The 23,413-nt window shown below is 33.6% G+C and overlaps 1 protein-coding gene and 1 pseudogene across 2 annotated transcripts in view; both read left to right on the top strand.

Annotated features, from left to right (window-relative positions):
- The window catches only part of LOC145263731 (disintegrin and metalloproteinase domain-containing protein unc-71-like), a 647,136-nt gene that overhangs the window by 423,821 nt on the left and 199,902 nt on the right, over nucleotides 1-23,413 (top strand). For both annotated transcript variants that reach the window (XM_080120710.1, XM_080120709.1), the window contains exons 2-3: nucleotides 9,204-9,364; nucleotides 14,302-14,384. In XM_080120710.1, coding sequence (XP_079976836.1) covers nucleotides 9,204-9,364; nucleotides 14,302-14,384 — 244 coding nt within the window. The remainder of the gene's footprint in view (nucleotides 1-9,203; nucleotides 9,365-14,301; nucleotides 14,385-23,413) is intronic.
- On the top strand, nucleotides 15,173-15,290 carry LOC145264061 (5S ribosomal RNA; annotated as a pseudogene).

Genomic DNA, 23,413 nt, shown 5'->3' with positions numbered 1-23,413 from the left:
TATACTTTGATAATTATGTTTTTGTTTGAAGAAATATGGTATAATAAAATTATGTGGTGTTCGTTTGCACCTGACCTCCATAGAATGAAAATATGTCACAAAGTTTAACAAGGTTTTTTAATATAGATCCACAGAATATTGTGATAAGTGTTTCAGTGTGAACAGGTATGGTATAATAAATTATGGGTTTTATCTATTTGATTTTTACTTTCAACATATTTTGCTTTGGTTTTGATACCCCCAAATTCAACCCAAATTTACAACCCTTCCTTTTCATAACCTATCATACTTTCATGAATCAGAGTCCATTTTCTGTAGGCTGTTTTTGAGCCCAGTCAACGACGGGTACTTTTGCTAGTGTATATATATTCAAAATATATTCAAAAGAAATCTAAATTCAATGAATTCCCTCATTTTTATATTACATTAAAGAAAATCTATTTTAATAATTAGTTCGATGTTAATAATCATTTGTTTTAATAAAATCGTTTTAATTGATCTATTTAGACATATTGTTTAAAGTTGATTTATTTCATTTATTTTCAATTATTATTATTGACCGTCTGCACCGGTTGCCTTTAAACACAAAAGTAAGTTTATTTATTTAAGCTGTGAGAGTTATTTCCCCTTTAAGTTATGAGAGTTCTTACCCATTTAATTTAATAGACGAAAATGGATGTGTTTTATGCTTCCATAAATCCAACATGTGGTTTACTTTCAGGAAAATCACAAGAAGTTAGGATATTTGGTGTATCTTAAATAGTATGTGGCTGAACCCTCCACCTGCCAATATGTGTCAACCTGGAAACACTGGGTATATACAGCTAGTGTATATATATATATATATATATATATATATATATATATATATATATATATATATATATATGTATATATATATATAAAATGTAATTATTTTTATTTATTTATTTTTTTTTTTTAATACCTACAGACACTCGTGTTTCATCCTTTTGTGAATCATGAGTGTAGGGTGTTACGATTACTGTCGGTCGGGAGATTCTAACCCAGCAACAAAGCCATCACTGACTCCATTAGCAAGGAACAAACCCACACAGCCACCGTTAACCACGAGAAATACAGTTGAACTTTAAACATTTATATTTAAATGTCAAGATAGTGATCTAATGATTATGACATCATGATCTGCGCATGTAAGCTTAAGTGACCGACTTTTAACAACAATAAGAACCGAATTCTTAAAGGGGCTGACATAATTATTACTACAATTATTTTTTAAAACCTACAGACACCAGTGTTTCATCTTTTCGGGAATTCTCATCTATATATTATACTTGTTGCTTTGCTTCGACTTTGAACTTCTAGTATCTATGTCCTGTGCTGGTGAAGAGTGTAAGTCATTTCATTCTGTTTTAGAAAAGATTATATGCTTAACTCTTATTGGTGTCGAATTATAAACTACCATGAATAAATAAATTTATATATATATATAACTAGCCTGGGTGCCCGGCATTACCCGGTAGTTTGGAGGTGTGTGTTGAGTAATACAAAAGGCGGGGGGGGGGGTAGGCAGGTAGACTTGAACCTGCACCGTGAAGGAGGAAAAGAACATAAAAAAGAATGTTACGTCTTTGGTTTTGCGTCCATCGCAAAACCAGAAGTGACGTAGGTTTAAATTAAGGCTAGTCAATTGAAAAGAGGGGATGACTTCTGAAATTATCAACAAAAAAAAACGACCCCTCCCTGTAGAAAAGTGCCCAGTTGAGGGTGAAGGAATTAATGTTTTTAGCCAATCTTTCGATATTTGTTGTCTGAGACGTCAAGCTTCAAAATGATATTTATCTCGTGAAAATCCGTCACCTCTGTCGAAAGTTTTAGGCAGACATACAAACATACATACATACATACATGCATTTAAACAGACAGGTGAGATTTATATTATAAACTAGCGAGGGGTACCCGGCGTTGCCCGGGTGTTTGTAGGTGTCTGTGAAAAAAACCCGAAAACGTGAAAAAAAAAACAGGTGCCCGTGAAAAAAAACAAAGCCTTGACGACGCGCAGTTGGAAAATAGTAAAGTGTGAAAAAAAACAGGTGCGTGTTTTTGATTGACGTGACGGCGATAGCTATTCAGCAGTTACGATTTTGTGCGGTGACAGTTTTTAAATAAATAAATAAATAAACAAATCTGTTTGTTTTTCACTAAGTTCGGGGAAAACCAGCCCCCTGTTTATTGGGGGGGGGGTCTCGTCTCGAAATGAAAGCTACCGTCTGATATGACGAAGTCGACATTGAACAAACGTTACTTAGCTCTCTAGAGACCACTGGCTCTGGGCCGGTGATGAGAGTCGAGTTTCGCTTTTTGTTTATACCGAAAACGGAATGTAACGCGTGCCGATGCGGGAAATGTGGAATTATTAACGTTTGAAAGTCAATAAAATTAAATAGACAGGCGAGCTCCGTGGTTAAGTGTGAGATATTACAATTTATAGATGATATAAAAAGTTTTAAGAAGTTGTGACGCGAGCAAGCGCTTCTCTGAAAGAAGCCTTTTGTGGACATCGAGGAAAAGCGTACATACATACATTTTCGCTTTTATATATATAGATAATGTTCATGATCTCCATTCTATCATGAGACAACGGATACCCCTTGTAAGGGTTACTGTACATGTAATTGTAAAGTACAGTCCCCCAATTACACCTCTCCTAAATCAACACTGCTTAATTCCAATGGTAATGAGAAGTCCAAGACGACTGGAAACAATGCTGAGATAAGCGAAAAGCACATACAGCACCTGGTTTTCTCAAATAGTTGCCCAGTTAGTACTGACCAAACTCAATGTTGCTTAACTTTGGTGATCTAACATACTGGTGTGTCAACGTGACAATGCCATATAAATATATATATATTTGTTCAGTGAAATTCTAATTTAAAATAACCTGATTTTTTTTTTTTACACCATTTATCAAAGGCTGAAGGCCATTCGAGGATAAAGGGTTCTAGAGTGAGTAAAGGTCCCTGATACAACAGTATAGTAATCGTTAGTGGTGAAGATTAGATATAATCGAATTATTTCAAGGGACGGCTTAACAAGAACTTGTTTACATTGGACTTGAAGACAGCCATGTTGTAGTCAGCCGGAAAATAGACCTGCAGAATAGAGTTTCATAGGTGGACAGCTCTAGGAAAGAAGTTATTGTATCTGTGTGGGTATGTATCCAGAATGCATACGAATATTGGAATTGGATCATAAAAAATTGTTTATTTATTTTAATTTTTATTATTACTTACATTTTTTTTTTTCTTACATATATCTATATTTATATAACTCTCACTTCGAAGTGTAGTTTTGGAAGAACACTCCGACATAAAAAGACGACTTGTAAATTCGCTTAAAATATTTATTTGTTTATTTTTCAAAACCTTTTAGGAAAGTTAAAAAAAAAAAAATGTGTATATATTCTATTGTGATGATAGCAGCTTTTTGTTACTTTTTTTTTTTTTTTTTTTTTTTTTAATATTTTGACTTCCGGTGACAAATGGATTGAATATCGATTAAATGCGTATGGTCGTTGCTAAGCAACGCAAAATCAATATCGGTGAATATATTTTCTTTGAAAATCAAAGATAGTCATGCAACACTCAGATCTTTGCGAACACACACACACACACACACACACACACACACACACACACATATATATATTAGTGATGGGACTATTCCAATATTTTTATTATAACGTATGCATTTTTTTGTTTGTTTCAATATTTATTCAACAGTGTTCAATACGTGGTTAGAGTGCCAAAACACAGGGACGTTTGTGCTTTATTTCATTTCGCAGTTAGCGGACAACTTTCTTCAATGGAATGAAATACAATACAATATATATATATATATATATATTTCTGTGGAAATACATTTTATTTCCTTATAATATATACCAATCCTTATTTAAGAAGCTCAATTTAATTACAGAGCAATATAGTGAATAAATGACAAAAGACTATATTCCAAAGTTCATGATGTTGACCATCTTATAATTTATCCCTTTAATTCAATTAAACATTTACAATTCTTGACAGTATCTGTTTCGTAGCGCAGAATCAATCACTTAATTATTATATCAATTCGTGAATCTATTTTGCCATAACTCATCAGAAGAAATAGCAACAATCAGTCCATCCAAAGGAAATAAAGTGCGTTTTGACATGATTCAAATCCGAAAATTGGAAGAGTAGCTGTAAATACCTTATATGTTTCCATTACACCATTTTGAATTTTAGAAATAAAAAATTTGGACGAATTGATTGTTGCTATTTCTTTTGATGAGTTAAGGGCAAAATAATTCACTAATTGATATAATAATTAAGTGATTGATTGTAAGATGGCCAGATCATGAACTTTGGAATATAGTCATTTGTCATTTAGTCACTATATATATATATATATATATATATATGTGTGTGTGTTAGTGATTGGACGATTCCAATATTTTTCCCGAGTCTGATACAATTACCAATTCCGTACTAAATTTCTGATTCCAATACAATTAACGATTCTGATTCTTTGCTAATATCTAAATATTTAAGTATAGAATTGTTATTTTCTTCCCAATTACCATAGAAACACACGTTAAATGTGCAGACATTTTCCTAAACATAAAAATACACTTGTGTGGGATGATCTATTGATTTTAGTTTTACTGATAGTTTAAAATCAATAAATATCTATTTATTTCATCATTACTACCAACAGTGGAAGATTTTTCTTTAAACAAAATCGAGTAAAAAAAAAAAGACAAAAGAATCATTTCGAGATTGGAAAAGAGTCACAAATTTTTACCAATTCCAATACTCAAATGTTCCGATTCTTCTGATACCGAATTCCAATTCCGATTAATCGTTCCAACACTAAAGATAGTACAACCTTTCTAATGTTTCCCAGCAATCTTCATGTAATGTAGCCGTTACATTTTAACACGGAGTAGACAAATCTTACCTATCTGTTTACATGTATGTATGTATGTTTGTATGCCTGCCTAAAACTTTTGATAGAGGCGATGGATTTTCACGAGATCAGTATCGTTTTGAAGTTCGACCCTTTGGACGACAAATATAAAAAAAAGTTGGCTAAAAACATTAATTCCTTCACCCTCAACTGGGCACTTTTCTACAAGGAGGGGGTCGCTTTTTTCACCGATATTTTCAAATGTCATCCCCTTTTTTTGATTGACTAGCCTTAATTTAAACCTTCACCACTTCCGGTTTGGCGATGGATACAACGACAAAGGCGTCATTTTTTTTTTTTTTTTTTCACATTTTCTTCCTTCACGGTATGGGTTTGAGCCTGCCTACCTACTACCACTTTTTTTTTTTGCTCAACACACACATCCAAACACTCGGGCAATGCCGGTCACCCAGGCTAGTTGTATTTGAAAGTCTCGCAAAGAAACAAAGGAAAGAAATTGTATAAAAGCCAAGTACGTCCAAGGATGGAGTACTGCTGCCACATCTGGGCAGGAGCTGCTAAAAACAGCCTATCTTGCCTTGACAGAGTACAAAATAGACTTTGTGATTTAGTGGGGGATGCCCTTTTCTCTTACCTGCAACCTCTCTCCCTCAGAAGAGACGTTGCGAGCCTGTCTTTGTTTTATCGTTATTCCCATGGCAGGTGCTCGTCTGAGCTCCAATCCCTCGTCCCCCCCTCACCAATCTTTCACGAGAAACACTCGTCTGGCTGAAACTACTGTCAATAATTTTCCCCACTCTTTATCTATGCCTAAATCCAAGCGTAGATTCCATGAGCAAAGCTTCTTTCTTAGAACTGCACTCCAGTGGAACTCTCTGCCACTTGCCTGTTTCCCACCTGACTACAACTTGGACGTCTTCAAGTCCAACATAAACAAACTCCTGACAAACCGCCCCCTTAAGACACTCTATCAAAACCCCCAAAACTAATGATTACTACAATACTATCTCATTGATTACTGTACATGCAATAACCCTTATCCCTGAGTGGCCTTCGGACCTTGATAAGTGGTGACCCCCATGTAAAAAAAAAAAAAAAAAAAAAAAATTCGGCTCCAGTTTTTTTCAGTTAATAAAAAGGGCATTTATCAATGGCTGTTTCATCATCAAAACATATTTTCCAAGCCAGCAACAATATGGGAGCACTCTTGCTTTTTCTATCTGAGTCAATCAACAGCCTCCCAGTCCGCAGCTACAACCAGCTGTTATGTCTGAAGTTCGTCCCACGGCACACAGTGGTCCGACACTTCTGTTAAGAGTTTGGAGGACAAACGAATCCTACATTTTGTTTTAAAAGTTCCTGTTGCACTGACACGTCTTTCTATCACCAGCACGTGCTTCCAACTCTCTATTGTCGCTATATTTTTTTTTTTTTTCTCTTTTGGCTTTTCTTTCCTTTCTCTTCCTCTGCTGTGACGTCACTTAGCGTCACGGTTTGGTCATTTGCATACGTGAGATGCTGCTGGTGCTATATACGTGTTAATAGCTTTGTTGGAGGGGAAGACTTTTCATGTGTTTATATCTCTCTATAAAGTTAATTATGTGTATATGTTCATGTATTTGTATCTATTTGATTCTGTCCTAAACAAAGTAACTAATCGTTATGCATTTTAGAATAGAGCTGCTATGTGTAAGGATTGGCTATATTTTGTTTTAGTTTTGTGTAAACGTGTCAAAGAAGGGGGTGGGGAAGCTTCGATTTTAGTCTCACTCTCCCCATTCTCTGATTCACCACCCTTTCTTATTTCTTTAGTTTACCCCCTCCTCTCTCTTTTTCTCTTTCAGAACTTATTTCTCAGTCTCTACTCCGTTTTTAGTTTCTCTCCCCCCCCCTTTCTCTCTACACCTCTGTTCCTCTATCACTACCCCTCTTTGTCCCCCTCTTTCTCTACCATCTTTTAGTCTTTTGTCCCCTCTGCCCTGTCCCTTCTGTTAACTCTTTTTTTTCTTTTGCTAATTACCTCCCTTCATTTCCTGCAACCTACATCTCGCAACTATTCCCAAGCTTCTTGTCATTCTCTCTCTTACTTTCTTCATCTATACCTTCTCTCTTTATTTCTCTTGCTATCTAGCCCCCTTCCCCAATTTCTCTATCACTATTCATCCCCCTTATTTGGTTTTACTCTTTATTTTCAGGCCTACAAAGTGCCCTTCATCTTCTTCTCTATATGCACACACGCACACATGCCTACCTCACAATTTTTCTTCTTCCTAGAGAGAAACTGATTGATAGATAGATAGATAGATAGATAGATTTTTTGATTGAGAGAGAGAGTTCTTTTCTTAACCTGCAGTTATCAACAGAAACAATTGTTGCCTTTCATCTGTTTCAGCTAAAGATAAACAAAAGAAGTGGATTTTCACCCGAAGATGTAACCCCCTCCACACGCACGCGACCCCCCCCCACACACACACCTTTTCCATCCTCATCTACCTCACAGAGAGAGTCATTCGCCATTGTCTAAAACATGTGTGGGATTCAAGCAATCTTATCACTTCTGTTTTAGTTTTCAGTGAATTATTGGTTTGGTTTGGTGTATCAATTATCTATAAATAATTTTTTTTTGGGGGGGGGGATCGCTCCAGACAAGTCATGAAGCCACTTGATGTAAGGAGTTAAAAGCAATCAAACAAAAAGAAATAATGCAGTTAAAGGTCAAAAGCTTGCCAACCACGAGTGTTAGATGGAATAGATTATGTCCCAGAAAACAGCAATTCTTCCCTTTTTGTCAAAAACATCGCTTCTGGAATGTGAGGACTAAAGGGTAAAAGAAGCTGCAGAAAATAAACTCCAAGATCAACTTTTTACTCTTATTTAATACCAAATAAAGTTATCAAATATAATCATATAAGTAGGATAATTTTTTTATATTTTTAGAATATTTTGTTCTCAGAATGCATCGTTCATATAATGCACTGCCTCCAATACGCATTATCCGAGAAGGTAAAAGAGCGCAGACGCGCATATACAAATGCCGGGCTGTGTGCAAATGACGTCATTGTAAGGGAAAAAGGAAAAAGACTATGAAAAGGAAAGCGTATTTGAGAGGACATTCGAAAGCACGTTCGAAACCACGTTTGAGAGGTCAGCGGTCAGAAAGAATGAGCACGATCACGTTTTATTCGGGAAAGTACCTGGAATAAAATATTGTTACAAAGAAAAAAGGAGTTAAGTTATTACTTGTCCTATGTTCCTTGCGACATACTCTGCTACAACGTGTTGGGTCCCGGAGATCTACATGCTCCCATGTTTCAGCTGAAAGTGGAAGAATCATTTAGCCACTAAGATCCTGTAATGTCCTGTAGTGCACCACCGATAGCCTCCCATTTTTAGAGGGGAGGTGGGCAATATCCTTCGACATAGGGTTTCAGTTGGCAATGAAGGGTGGTCTCACCGATAGGACAAGTAGATTATTGGGTGATTGGTGGCCAAAGACACTCGCTTATATGCTTGAGATTTTCAAATATATTGTTTCTATAGTTTTTTTTTTTTTTTTCATCCCAAATAAGGCACATTGCTACTGAGACATAAAGGGGCTACTATGAATTAAGGGTCTGATTAATAGGATCTTCCTTAGTATGCAATTTTACAGCATTTATTTGTCTCCCTAGGGAGCAAGTTAGACACAAGATCGGTTTTAAAGGTGAGAAAAATAGAGCTTCATATAAATAAAACAGTAAAGTTTTATGAAAAATGTATGAATCCTCCACCAAAATAATTTTTCTTTGTACCTTAAAAAGTAAAAACTAATTGTCCATTAATTCAAAGAAAAAAAAAATCAGTAAATAATAAGACAGTAAAAGTCATAAAATTCCACGGTGGATTGTTTACTTTTTGTTTTTATTTTTGGTTTTGTATTGACTTTTGTTTACTTGGTATAATCCGGTGGTTTGCGTTAACTGCCAGACATTGCTGAGTGAGATTCATGGAAAAACGGAACTTAAAATGTAGTAGCACCCTTAATCCATGCACTCCTAATTCTTGCAATCGCACCAAAATCAACTGCCTCTTATACTCCAATGATATCACTAAAATAACACAACTTGTGGATGACCTCAATAGTTTCGTCATTCAAATTTACTTTCTCCACATATGAGCTCTCATCTATCGCCATTTTCTTATACTTCTTGCACACAAAATCATGAAAAACAAATTTTTCTGCCCAACTAATCATCTCTTTTGTTTGTTTTCAGGTGGACTCTCCCAGGATATGAATGACTACCTTCAACAATTTGAATTCAATCGCATGATCTTAAACAGTATCCCGAAGCCTTACCAAATCGTCTATCCACAGCAACTTCGACATAACACCGTCGTTGGCATTAATACAAGACAACATCGAATACGACATCATGTAAGGGTCGATTCCTTTTCTATATATGCTTTCAGCGTTTTCGTTTTGGTTTATATATTTAAACTTCCGTGAAAGAAAAAACCTTGATAAAGTACGGAAGTCCAACATTGATAAATACATACATAGTAACTGTTTTTCTTTCGCATGGTGTTTCTCTCCCTATTTTTGTCATTGGAGGTATTTATGTTCTTTATGCTTTTGTTGAAAACATTTGTTAGCATCTGTCAGTCTCCTACAAACAAAATGTCTCCTTTCTCAAGATTTATCCAATATTTTTGCCATCAGATTTGTTAGATGGGTGGGAGGTGGGCGGGATGATAATATTAAATAAGTTTAGAACAGCATTTGGACTATGCGATCCTCCCACCCCATATGCTTTTGAATTGAACAATCTTAAACAGTATCTCTGTAAATTCCTCCTGGCTTCGATGTCCAAAATAATTTAAAAAATAAATAAAAAAATAAAAAAGACCGTTCCCACGACTCTGCTGTCTTAATTTCTTGCCACTGCAAAAACACAACTCTTTGCTTACAAGATTAGCTCCTTCCGTCACCAAAATCCTAAATCACCGAGTTCTCTATATATAGGCTTTTATACTACAATCAGCACTATCATAGAGCAATCAATTGGATTAGCATAAAATCGGAAAGGCAGCCATTTTTTTTCTTTTCTTTTCTTTTTGTCATGCTTAGGACCGCACAAGAAACAGATGTGTACTGATTTTTTAATACCTTTTAATTACCATCCCGAAGCTTTAAAAAATTGTCCGTAATGTTGCATGTTTCGGCAATGAAAATAATATTTAGTTAAGAGAAAGAACTACTCAACAAATGGGCTGATGTCTTTGAAATAGTAATGTCTTCTTGAATATAAGCTTCGATGCTGTGTTCATAAGCCATTTGAATTTTGAAAAGAATGAATGCCCTTTCAGATATAAGACACATTGGGCAGTAATATTTTTATGTCTATAGATAAACTGCCTATGATTCTTGAGTGGTGTTGTTAGGTGGCCAACCTCAAATAACAACATTGCCTTTGTATGTTCCAGCAGAGGGAGGAGGTTCAGTTTGTCTCTGTTTGGTCCGAGAGATAGATGCGTCTTAAGCTAATGAACTGTTTTTGTTCGGTTGGAAGATAGGCTTGTCTTGATTTAGAAAGCCTGTCATTCATTAGAAGAAAACATCGTGCTTGCCCAGAATTTTCCCTATATTAAAAAAATATATCTGTATGATGTCACCCGTGACGGAAAGAAAATATCATATTCCAAAAATCACATGTCTATGCACAACATATGCGATATAACATCACCGTTCGAATTAATGAGACAATGTTGAATGCAACATCATGTAAGGACCGATTCCTTTTCCATACTCTTTTCAGTTTTTTTTTCTTTTTGATATTAGATGCTTTGAATGTTTTTTCGTCATCTTTTTGTATCTTCAAAGACGATATTTTTTACATTGTTTTTTTCTCTATATATATGTTATACAAACCTGCAGTGTCAAGTGGGTTTGATAGACAAGAGTCTCTTGAATTTTTTCAACTAAATTTTTAGTAGTTTATCAAGTTGAAAAAAGAGAAACCTTGATAACAAAAGAAAAAAAAAAACTTTTCTTGGCCTCAAAATTTTCACAAAGACATAAATTGGGGGAATAGGAATTTCATTTTACATGAAATTGGATCATAAATTTATTTAAAAATGCGAATCGCTCAAGACACCACTATATAGGGCTTCTCCTTCTGTATCCGATCTTTTTGTGCCTGACTTTTTATAAATAAATAAAATAAAAAACATGTCACATTTCTTTCTCTAAATTCCTCTAGTTATTAAATATAAAAATATGCACACCACCAAAGAATTTTTTAATATTTTTACATTGTTTTTTATTCTACACATTATGCAAGCCATATGCAGTGCAGTTCGTAAACCTAGTATCTTTATTTATTAGTAAATAAATTTATTTTACGGCCGTTTTATCATATATCAAGAGAAACAAGGTATTCAAGCTTATCCTGAATTTCCCAGAACAATGGTTTATAAAAAAAAATGAAAAATAAATAAAACAAAACAATGAAACGATCACTAAAAATGAATTTCTTTACTCGTAAATAAAGGCACGAAATCCGCATTCTATGGTTTATCTATATATGTTGTGGAATTATAAAGTAATATCTATTGATTTTAAACTTTGAAAATTTTAATTGATTACAAATAATATGCATATTTACTTCACATTCAAAATCGACATTGTCTCTAACTCTGCCCTCGTGGAGAGATAAGTAAATAAATACATCATCATCATCATCATCATCATCATTATTATTATTATTATTATTATTATTATTATTATTATTATTATTATTATAATAATAATTTTTTTTTTTTAAACTATCACCTTTGTTATTAATACGTTACTATATTTATCTACTAAGATTTTTGTTTCATTATAATAAATATTAATAACATTATTTTTGCCGTTTAACAAATTTGTTTCAGTTTCTAACCAGTTAATATACATATTGAAATCAATTGTATTTTTTTTTTTTTTTTTTTTTTTTTTTTTTGCCTTTTGTAATAAAGACTAATACATTGAAAAAAAAATTTAAATAAAAAAATACAACATTCTTCCACAAACAGCTAAAATAATTCACGGAAACTCTTTCAAACATTGTTGCAAGGAATGAACGCTGTCCAAAATAGAAATATCAGTTTTTTCAACGTCTTTCATTTTCATTTCGATACTTTTTTGTGACCAAAAGCGGAGGACCGCTTGAAATATATAAAAGATATTAAATACAAAAAAAAATAACATCATTTTCATGCTTCAAAAAACCCTCATAACCTTGCAAACACTGATCTAGAAGCATATGTGGACTTATATATTATTTGTAACTAAGCTTTCAAATTTTAAGCTCAATAGATATTACTTTATAATTCCAAAGCATATATAAATAAACTATAGAATGCAGTAATATATATATATATATATATATATATATATATATATATATATATATATATATATATATATATATATATATATATATATAAAAGATAATAAAATTTAACTTTATACAATACTTGAGCTCATCATTCACTAAAATCAAATTGACTTTCCTCAAGTGATATATGAAGAAAAGGAGGTTTAGCAGGATGGGATTTCTCTGATTTTAGTGTAATCCAGAAAAAGAGGATTCCGGTTAAATCGCTAGAACCTCCTATAGATCAAAGTCCTACACTTTTTGATTGAAATTTACTTTTTTATCTCCTTATTTTTATTCATTTTTTTTTCATAGCTATTTGACTGGATTTTATTGCTCTTTCTTTTCCCCTTTATCTCTCTTGCTTTATCTTCCTTTCTCTGTTTCCTTCTTTTTCTCTCTCCGTTTTGTTTTCCTTTTCCCTCTTATGACAGTTCTCTCTGAAAACTGCAAATGTTTATTTTGCCGTTAAGGTAAGGGAGTTCGATGACTTTTGTTGCATCAAAGAATGACTTCCTGTTGCATGAACAGATCCCCAGAAGTGAAATTAAACAATAAATTAGGCCAGAAAACGTGACCATGGGTCACATGCTGAATTTTTGTGTGATTGAGCAACGCAAAACAAAAAAAGTTGATCACAAGTCTATGCAAGGCCTGGGAGATGACTTCAAAGCAAGGTCAAATTGTAGGACGCAAAATCTCTGGTTAGCGAGTGACCATATTTTTGCAAAACAACGCAGATAGGAATGTCGTCATCTAGGCCAAATAAAAAGAGATACAAAGGAGAAGAGAGAGAGAGAAAGAGAGAGAGAGAGAGAGTCAACACAATGACACGAGAGGGGTGCTAACTACACAGTCTTCTGTGCGCCACCACTGCCAACCCGTCACACCACTGTTAGATTTGAACTTATATTTACGACATATGTTTATAACCAACTGCGTGTTTTCTTTCTTCACCAACGAGTGTCTAAGTCAAAGAAATGACAAAAATTGTTATTTTTAAAATTAAATCGATTTAAACACAATTGACGATTCCATCATCATCATCATCATCATCATCATCATCATCATCATCATCATCATTATCATCATTGAGAAATTTCCTTCCACTCACATAAGCAATTGGTGGCTTTCGCTTAATTTTGACGTTCTTATTTGAAATTGATTGGAGTTGTTTAAAGAAACTCTTGTTCTCCACATGCATACTCATACACACACAAACATATACATACACACACACATGCACACACACACAAAGAGGTTGGTTGGTTGTTTTTGTTTTACGGTATATCAATCCTTTTCAGGTTATTTAATGCTGAATCCAAAGATTTTGAAGAAAAAATTTTTAATAGAATATATTTGTTGTTTTCAAGTCGGTTTCTATTTAACCCTAACAGGTATTACCACTCCAGGCCAGAGTGGACTTGGGAGCAATGGCAATTAAAGGGTGGCTCCACACTCCCCAAAGCCCGCAAGCTGGGGCCTCACCACTAGATATAGTTTAAGGTCATATCCAGGACCAACACAAAAAGGGAAGCATTCTGCAGACGGTAGGCCTGCAATCAAAACAAACAATGGACTGATGTCTTTGAAATAGTAATGTCTTCATGAATACATTGGATACAAGGTTCCATGCTGTAATTATTAGCCATTTGAATTTTGGAAAAAATGAGTGCCCTTTCAGACACGTTGGGTAGTCATCTTTTTATGTCCATAGATAAACAGCCTATGATACTCAAATGGTGTTGTTAGGTAGCATATTTCAAATAACAACACGGCCTATATATATATATATGTTCCAGTAGAGGGGGGGGTGTCAGTTTGTTTCTGTTTGTTCCGAGAGACAGATGGGCCTAAGCTAATAAATTGTTTTTGTTTTTGATCTCTTGCTTTGAAAATGTAATCAGAGCATACAATGTTAATTAATCGCTTTATCTGTTATATTTCATTACAGGGAACATTTGAACATCACAGGTGTGTCACAATCCAGTTGGAACTATTCGGAAAGAAATATAAGATCCGATTGGATCTCAATAAGTAAGTTGTTGGAAATCTTTTTCGTTTTCTCTCTCTCTATCTCATTGGTTCTCTAACAAAAGGAGGATGGACCTGTAAATTCACACTTGTCCGCACTTTTTTTAATAGCTATGCCTTGAAATTTTTCAAAATTTTACACAAACATTAAACATGATATGAGTAAAAAAAGTAACAACGGATTTTCTGGGAAAAATCCGGTTACCCCCCTAGGGGTGTCTTTCGGGTTAAAATGGCTAAAATTAACACTTTTGTGCTTATTATGAAAATTGATACCTTGGATTTTCATAAAACTTTCTGAAAAGTTATACCTAACTGATTTCTATATAATTTTGTTTGTGTATACTTCGCGATAATTCTTGGGTATGCTCCAGGGGCCCTTTTAGGGCTAATAAAAACACTCCATTTTGGGGACATTTTTCCATATTTGTCCAAAGTTTTCTGTGTTTGTCTATTTAGCAGTTTTGCATGGTGCTGAACTCAAATTTAAATATGTTAAGACCTTGGGAACTTTTGGGGCTAAATGGAGAGGGGGCAAATACTGGACTTGGTCATTTCTTTTTTTGCATGGTGCAGGACTCAAATTTACATATGTTAAGGCCTAAAACTGCACCGTTTGTTCATTTTCACGAGGATTTGACGTCCCCCTGGAGACTTTTGGGGCTAAATGGGGGGGGGCAATGCTGAACTTAGTCATTTTTTTATGCCTCGTTCACTGTGCACTCACGGGGGACCATGCATGCTTCACTTTTTCATATCTAGTGATCCAGGTAAGTTTACACCCGCAGGACATATACAGTATAATCACGTTGACACACCGGTTCCCATTAGATCACTGAAGTTAAGCAATGTTGAGCTTAATCAGTACTAAAATGGGTGACCATTTGGGCATACCAGGTGCTGTATGTGCTTCCAGTCGTCTTTGATTTCTGTTTGCCACTGGAATCAAGCAGTATCGACTCGAGAGATGAGCGGTTAGGGATTGCGCAACCCTTGCTTAACAATTCAACATGTGTCATCTGATCATCCCTCCAGGATGACCAGATGAGCCTCATTGTTCCGATGGATGAACATCCATCCACATCATAAAAATCCAAAGAGTCCTTATTGTGTTTATATAAAAATGCTCACTAATACATATAGCATTTTAAGAGGTATAGATGTCTTTATTTATACAAATATTATTTCGCTACACAGTTGCAGTCATGTTTCAGTCAGAGCCATGAATAGCCAGACCTCTTGAGGCTGTCTTTTCTTTTCAGCTACATTCAGTGAAATGAGACAAAATTACTTTCTGAATCTGAACATGTGATCAGCTCATAAAAAAGTAATTCAAATCGTCTGAGATATTGCTATCTGTTAATTTTTAAATAATATTTTTAGTTATTTATTTTCAGCTAGATCTAAATTTACTAATTCAAGATTTACATTCATGCAAATCCCAATATCTGGTTTATTATAATGCATGACATCTATACACATGATATGCATGGATACACTTAGCATATATCTATATAAATAAAACTGTAAATGTTCGTATGTTACCAACAGGTAATCTAAAAAAATAATTTACTGATTAACTCGAAATTTTGCTATAGCATTTTAATCAAATACATGCATGTTTTTATATATCACTTTTTAATTATAACGTTCTAATAATTTTTTATTCAATAAATTTTTTTTTCTAACGAACTGGTCATTTTATTATATGGGAATTATCACCGACCACACGACAACCTTTCTTCTTTCTCTTAAACCTTTTTCCCCTCTCATTTACTTTGTTGGTTTACTAGACATTTTGTTCCATTTCTTTAAAATTTCTTTAATGATAAAGCACTAAACTTTCAGGTAAATACCAACAAAAAAATGTCTTCATTTGTTGGTTTAACATTTTTGCCGTTTTGAAATGCTCACTTTCCACGACATTAATTTTGGACACTATAACCAACGCTACTTCAGTTTATAACATTGTTAGCAAAAAAATAATTTCATTAACTATTCATTTTTGCCTTCACGGTCAAATGTAAACTTCACCATTTAAAAAAATAAATGAAATAATAATAATAATAATAACTAGCAGGGAGGCCTGGCATAGCCCGGTCATAAAATATGCTTAAATATATTTTAATTTACGAAGATTTTGTATATATTATTATAGAGTCAATTTTTCTATCGATTCATTTATATTATAAAATTGTGATTTTAAAAATAAAAAAATATATCTATATGACTTGGGTACATAAGAACCGAAACCAAAACTCATACAGAAAAAATATGTTTGGTGTATGTGTGTGTATATATATATATATATATATATATATATATATATATATATATATATATATATATATACACATATAAATGCACAATCACGTTGACACACCAGTTCTCACCAGATCACAGAAGTTAAGCAACGTTCAGCCTGGCCAGTACCAGATGGGTGATCATTTGGGAAGACGAGGCGCTGTATGTACCGCGAGGTAAAATACCATGTTGGGAAACTGGTGCCATCTATCTTTCTCTTGATGGTAGATGGGCCTTTCTTAAGAAGCCATGGTAGACAACCCATCTAGTGATGGCATCACAATAAAAAATACACTTGATAGCCTTGGCAAAGCATCAGATATTTAGAAAAAACGTGAAAGATTCCACAGAATTTGTTCACGTTTCACCTGTGTCTACTGGCATTGGATGAAACAACAATCTTTTTTCTTTTTTTTTTTACATGGGGGTCACCACTTATCAAGGCCCGAAGGCCACTCAGAGATAAGGGTTATTGGTGTACAGTCTTGTGGTATTTCACAGTAGAGAAGCCTTTGTAAAGAAGTGTTGATGTTTCTGTCATTATACAATATAATAATTGGGATGATGGGGGGGGGCTTTTAATTTCTAGTTATATTTTGTATATGCTCCCTCCCCCCTCATATTATATCTGGTAATGGTTTTATATAAACTTGACCATTGCCATAATTATGAATAATTGAATAATTAAGTTACAACCAAGCCTAAAGAAAACTGACCTGTCATCAAAGTCCCAAATTAAATAAATCTTTATTGGAAAAAAAAAAAAGCAGAAGAAATAGGTATTCTTTTTTTCTGTGTATCCAATTTCATCCTGGAGGGAGGGGGTGGATAGAGGGGGTGCTATTAGTTATAAGCTCCTATTTAATGCCACATTGATTTTTGCCTACCCTTCTCTCCCGGCTCCATGTTTGAAACCTAAGTGTTTTATGATTATCAGGTGAGGGTTAGGTATGTGGGTTTCGTGTGACTGATCTGGTGGCATGAATATCTGATCAGATTTTCCTTTTCTTTTTTTTTTTTCTTTTTTTTTTACATGGGGATCACCACTTATCAAGGCCCAAAGGCCACTCAGAGATAAGGGTTATTGAGTGTACAGTAATCAATAAGATAGTATTGTAGTAATCATTAGTATTGGGGGTTTTGATAGCGTGTCTTACTTAAGGGGGCGGTTTGTCAGGAGTTTGTTTATGTTGGACTTGAAGACATCCAAGTTGTAGTCAGGTGGGAAACAGGCAAACGGAAGAGAGTTCCACTGGTGTGCAGTTCTAAGAAAGAAGCTTTGCTCATGGAATCTACGTTTGGATTTAGGCACAGATAAAGAGTGGGGAAAATTATTGACAGTAGTTTCAGCCAGACGGGTGTTTCTCATGAAAGATTGGCGAGGGGGGACGAGGGATTGGAGCTCAGACGAGCACCTGCCATGGAAATAACTATAAAACAAAGACAGGCTCGCAACGTCTCTTCTGTGGGAGAGAGATTGCAGGGAAGAGAAAAGGGCACCCCCCACTAAACCACGAAGTCTATTTTGTATTCTGTCAAGACAGGATAGGCTGTTTTTAGCAGCTCCGGCCCAGATGTGGCAGTAGTACTCCATTCTTGGACGTACTTGGCTTTTATACAGATAGAGAATTGCATCAGTAGTGAGATATCTTCTGGAGTGGTAGAAGGGTCCCACCTTTTTCCCAGCATCCCTGGCAACAGATTTGATGTACGTGTTCCATTTCAGATCAGGAGTAAAGGTCAAACTCAGAAGCTTGTCAAAACATGGAGCCTCCCCAAGACGAGAGCCATCCATTTCAATTGATGCCAGATGGGGGTCAGAGCGTTGATGATGTAAAGATAGAAGCTTGGTTTTGGATGCATTAAAAGTGACCAGCCACCTCTTCCTCCATTGTACCACATGCTCAAGATCAGAGGAGAGAGAATTAGAGAGAACTTTGTCATTATATAATGAATGAATGACAAGAGTCTATATTCCAAATTTCATGATGTTGACCATCTTACAGTTTATTCCTTTAAGATGGTCAACATCATGAAATTTGGAATATAGACTTCTGTCATTCATTCATTACATGCTCTGTAATTACATTGAGCTTCTTAAATAAGGATTGGTATATATTAAAAAGGAAATAAAGAATATTTCCACAGATATATACCATATATTTCGGCATATAAGGCGACCCTTAAAGTTAAAAAAAATCATCTTTAAAAACCAATATTTCATAAGATACCAGGTGTTGCAATCTCTAGCCTATGCTAAACAAACATGGTTTCGTGATTTAGTAATCGTCTTATACAACCAATATATGATAAATTTATTAAAATTTGCTCCAATTTTGTACCTCGTCTTATCTGATGGTCGCCTTATACGCCAAAATATATGGTATATGACTTGAGTTCTGTCAGCTATAATCAAAACCAAAACTTATATGACGGATTCTTGGTAAAATTATTTATAAAAAAAAAATAGATTACTGGAGTGCCATCAGCTATAATCGAGACTGAAACCAAAACTTATGAAGAATTCTTGGTAAAATTATTCATTACAAGAAATGGAAGGTCATAACAAACGACAGTCACTCGGAAAAAAAAAAGATAAGCGTGACACACAAATTAACACACACGCTATCGTATTAATAGATGATGATGATGATGATGATGATGATGATGATGATGATGATGATGATAAAGCATGACGCAAATTGCCAAAGATTTTAAATTTTTATTAAACAAAACATTCGAGGAATTGTAAGAAAAGAAAAATCCGACTACTTTCTCTTTCACACAAAAGACTTTTATTTCAACTATTTTTATTTATTTTTTTTTGTATCAAAGTTTATAACATTAAAAACAAAAACGTTACAAAAAAAAAAAAAAAAAAGGTGGACAGATGCACAAGCGATACGAGTTCGCTAAAACCCGAAATTGATGTTCCGCTTACGAAACGAGACTTCCTGTTTTAAGTTTTGAATAAATAAGTAACTTGCCTAGATTTAATACTTTAGAGTAGGCACCGCCAAAAATGGCCGAAAATCAAGTTGTTGTTGTTTTTTAAAACGAAATTACATTTATTAAAATTCATTATTTCTGAGTAACTTTTTTTTTCCAGAAAGATAAAACCCTGAATTTTATCATATAGAAAACAGAATAATGTAAAACTTTTTCTACTATTTTTAATTAAATTTTAAATGTTCAATTTTCCCAAAAAGTTAACAATTGACATTTTTTGTCTTGCACAAAAAACGTACAAAAATATTAAAAAAAAAAAAAAAAGGTTTTTGAAATAATTAATTTATTTATTTGTTGTCTAACTAAGATTTAGGATGATTTTCTAAGAGAATATGCAAAAATATTATAATTTAAGTACCTGGATTTCAAATAAGTCCACTTATTCATATAGGCAACCAGTTACTTCGCGTCGATCTAGAGTCTAGATCGACAATGTTTACGTTTGCATTTGATAAAAAGCAAACTATGAAAGACCAAACAGGCCAAAAAAAACTTATTTTTCAGTGACGAAAATTTCAGTGTATTATTAACGCTGAGGCTGGCCAGTACCAGATGGGTGAACATTTGTATGAGTTTGGTTTTTAATGTGTATGTGTGGGGGGGGGCCAGGCTCCCCAAAATGGGGGGGGCAATTTAAAGCAGAATAAAAAAAAATTATTTTAGCGCGTTTGGTCCACCGTAGTCGAAAGGCGGCAAACGTTTTCAAACGGGATCGAAAAAATGATGCTATTTTTAACACAAAGGGCACAATATTTATCGAATTTTTTTTTTTTTGTATCGATTCTTCAAAGCATGCCCTGTTTAATAATGGTCATGCATTATTCGGCTCGCTAAAAAAAAACTGTTAATTTATTTATCAAAGATTTTAAAATGGCTTTTTTCGTATAAATATTTAAAAATTTTGTTTTTTTGTTTTGCTTAACTTAAATTAATTATTTTACTTAACATATTCACCGAATTTCACACTTCAAAACTCAAAAGTGGGATAATTAAACACAATCGAAGTTCTGATATTCAGACGTCAAAATAAGGTATAAACAATTTTTTTTTTTAAATCTATATTTCTGCCCCTTACAACAACACAATATGTTGTGTTCAGTTTCAGATGATTATTTTAAGCATATTTGTACCACCTCAAAACAAGGGGGGGTTGTAAGCAAAAAAAAAATATATATACATAAATATCGTTTATGAAAAATAAGTACACTGTTATAAAGTTCATTCTTCTCTTAATAATCGCTGAAAATTTCATATTGATCGGATAATTACCTGATTTTTGGTAGATTTTTAAAAAGACGGTCCATCAAAAAGTACTTACCCCCCCCCCCCAGTTTTGCCGGTGCCTACTTTAGAGAAATATGTAATCCTTGATTATATTGTAAATATTTTTTTTTACAGTGGTTTGAATCTTTTTTTTTTTTTTTATCTTTTTTAGAATTATAACAATATTAAATGATTTCTTTATATTTTTAGAAAAATAGAATAAAGTGTTTTTGGCATCTCAGAGTTAAAAACATATTACTTCAGCATTACTTTACAAAGCTAATTGACAATTATTACAACTTTGTGGTTTACATAAACACAATGATTGCTTCTCACGTGGACAATTATATGTTGCGTGTTCTAGAGTGGGCTAACCAGACAATCTTTATGACTACACAGAAAATAGAACAATGAAAAATATTAGGTGTCCAAAGGTGAAATTACACGTGTAAGAAAGATGCACTTTCTCATTTTTTTTGTTTGTTTGTTTGTTTGTTTAGCCACACTAAGCCACAGCAATGCATGGTCGCATATAGGTAGTAAATATTTATTTTTCATGCAAAACAGTAATTTCAGTATTTATAGTTATTATGTCAACATCATCTCTTTTCGTGCATATACTCTTCAGAAAAATTTAAAATTCTTTAGTTAACATGTATTGAGCTCCTAAACAAAAAGGATTAGTATACACAAAGAGTGAAATATAATTGAAAAATCATATTTTAATAAAACACACACACATACACACACACACACACACATATATATATATATATATATAGTCACACGGAATATTTTCTCTCAATATACGTATTGTTTCAGGAAAATTCATTTAAGACCATAAACAAATTAAAACTATCATACTATTTATCTACAAAATTAGGTTGGTTTGTGATCGTTTCAAAGATATTAAATTTCCATGATGATAAAACAAAATAAAAAAAGCAAAATATTAAAGCTCATTTCTTTGCCAAAATAAAATCACAATAAAAAGATGATTGTAAATCACTACATTATCATATTAAAGAGATATATTGTGGAAATCAAAATTACTGAATTATCAAGAATAATTTAATTGAATACACACACATCTATATCTATAATATAAAGCTGAATGTCTGTGTGTGTCTGGTCACAAATAGGCTCCTATATGGTTGACTATTTTAAAAAGCTGATTACATATAATGATAGAAGATGTATCGAGATACAGGAATGGGTATGTTTGATCCTGCAGAACGGTGGTTCATTAAAATTGTGGGGTCTGGATTCGCGCCTGGTCCACAAAGTATGGAAATAAAAAATTTTAAAATTAAACAAAAAACGTTTACAAGTGTTTTTTGACATAGATGTACATAAAAATACTTTGATAAGTATGTTTTAACTTAAATAGGGATGGTATAATAAAATTGTGAGGTCTGCGTTCGCGCCTGGCCTCTATAGAATGGAAATAGGCACAAACTTTAATAAAGACTTTTCATATCTATCTGCGTAAGTATACTTTAATAATTATGTTTCAGTTTGAAGAAATGGTATAATAAAATTATGGGGTGTTCGTTCGCGCCTGATCTCCATAAAATGGAAATATGTCACAAAGTTTAACAAGGTTTTTTAATATAGATCCACAGAATATTGTGATAAGTGTTTCAGTGTGAACAGGTATGGTATAATAAATTATGGGGTTTATCTATTTTATTTTTACTTTCAACATATTTTGCTTTGGTTTTGATACCCCCGAATTCAAAGCTATCTCTTTACAACCCTTCCTTTTCATAACCTATCATACTTTAATAAATCAGAGTCCATTTTCTGTAGGCTATTTTTGAACCCAGTCAATGACGGGTACTTTTGCTAATATTTATAAAAGTGAAATTATCTCTGGGTGTACAGTTCCCTACCAAACTACTTTGTCAATTTTCAGTCTACAGACTCGAGATTTGACATAAGGTGTATTGCGATTTGGGAAAATCTTTTGTATTGGATTTTTGACCAGAAATTTGGCTCTCAAGAGGTCAAAGTTCAATGATTTGACCTTTGAAAACTCTACCAAATTCCTCTGCCAATTTTGGGTCTAAACAATTAAAATTTTAAATGTAAGGTACTTTGAGATGTATGAAACTTTTTAACGTGATTTGCGCCCAAAACAATAAATGTTAATGGGTTAAAATTGGGGCCAAAGTTAAAAAAAATTGACCTCTGCGGTTTCTACCAAATTACACAGCCAATTTTTAGTTTAAACATTTGTAATTTTATATAAAGTGTAATCAGACATAGGGCAAGCTTTTTAATCGTTTTTTGGTCGAAAATTTGGCTGCCAATCGGTCAAAAGATTTTACCTTTGCGGTCTCTAGCAAACTATTCAGCCAATTTAGTATCTAAACATTTGAAATTTTACATGAAGGGTATTTAGACATGCAGCAAGTTTTTTAATCAGTTTTTGGGCGCAAATTTGGCTGCCA

This window comes from Euprymna scolopes, chromosome 39, assembly GCF_053919585.1.
Source record: "Euprymna scolopes isolate OS-2025 chromosome 39, ASM5391958v1, whole genome shotgun sequence".
In the NCBI taxonomy this organism is placed as follows: Eukaryota; Metazoa; Mollusca; class Cephalopoda; order Sepiida; family Sepiolidae; genus Euprymna; species Euprymna scolopes.
Note: the sequence above shows the minus strand (reverse complement) of the source record. Positions and strands in the feature narration are given on the sequence as shown.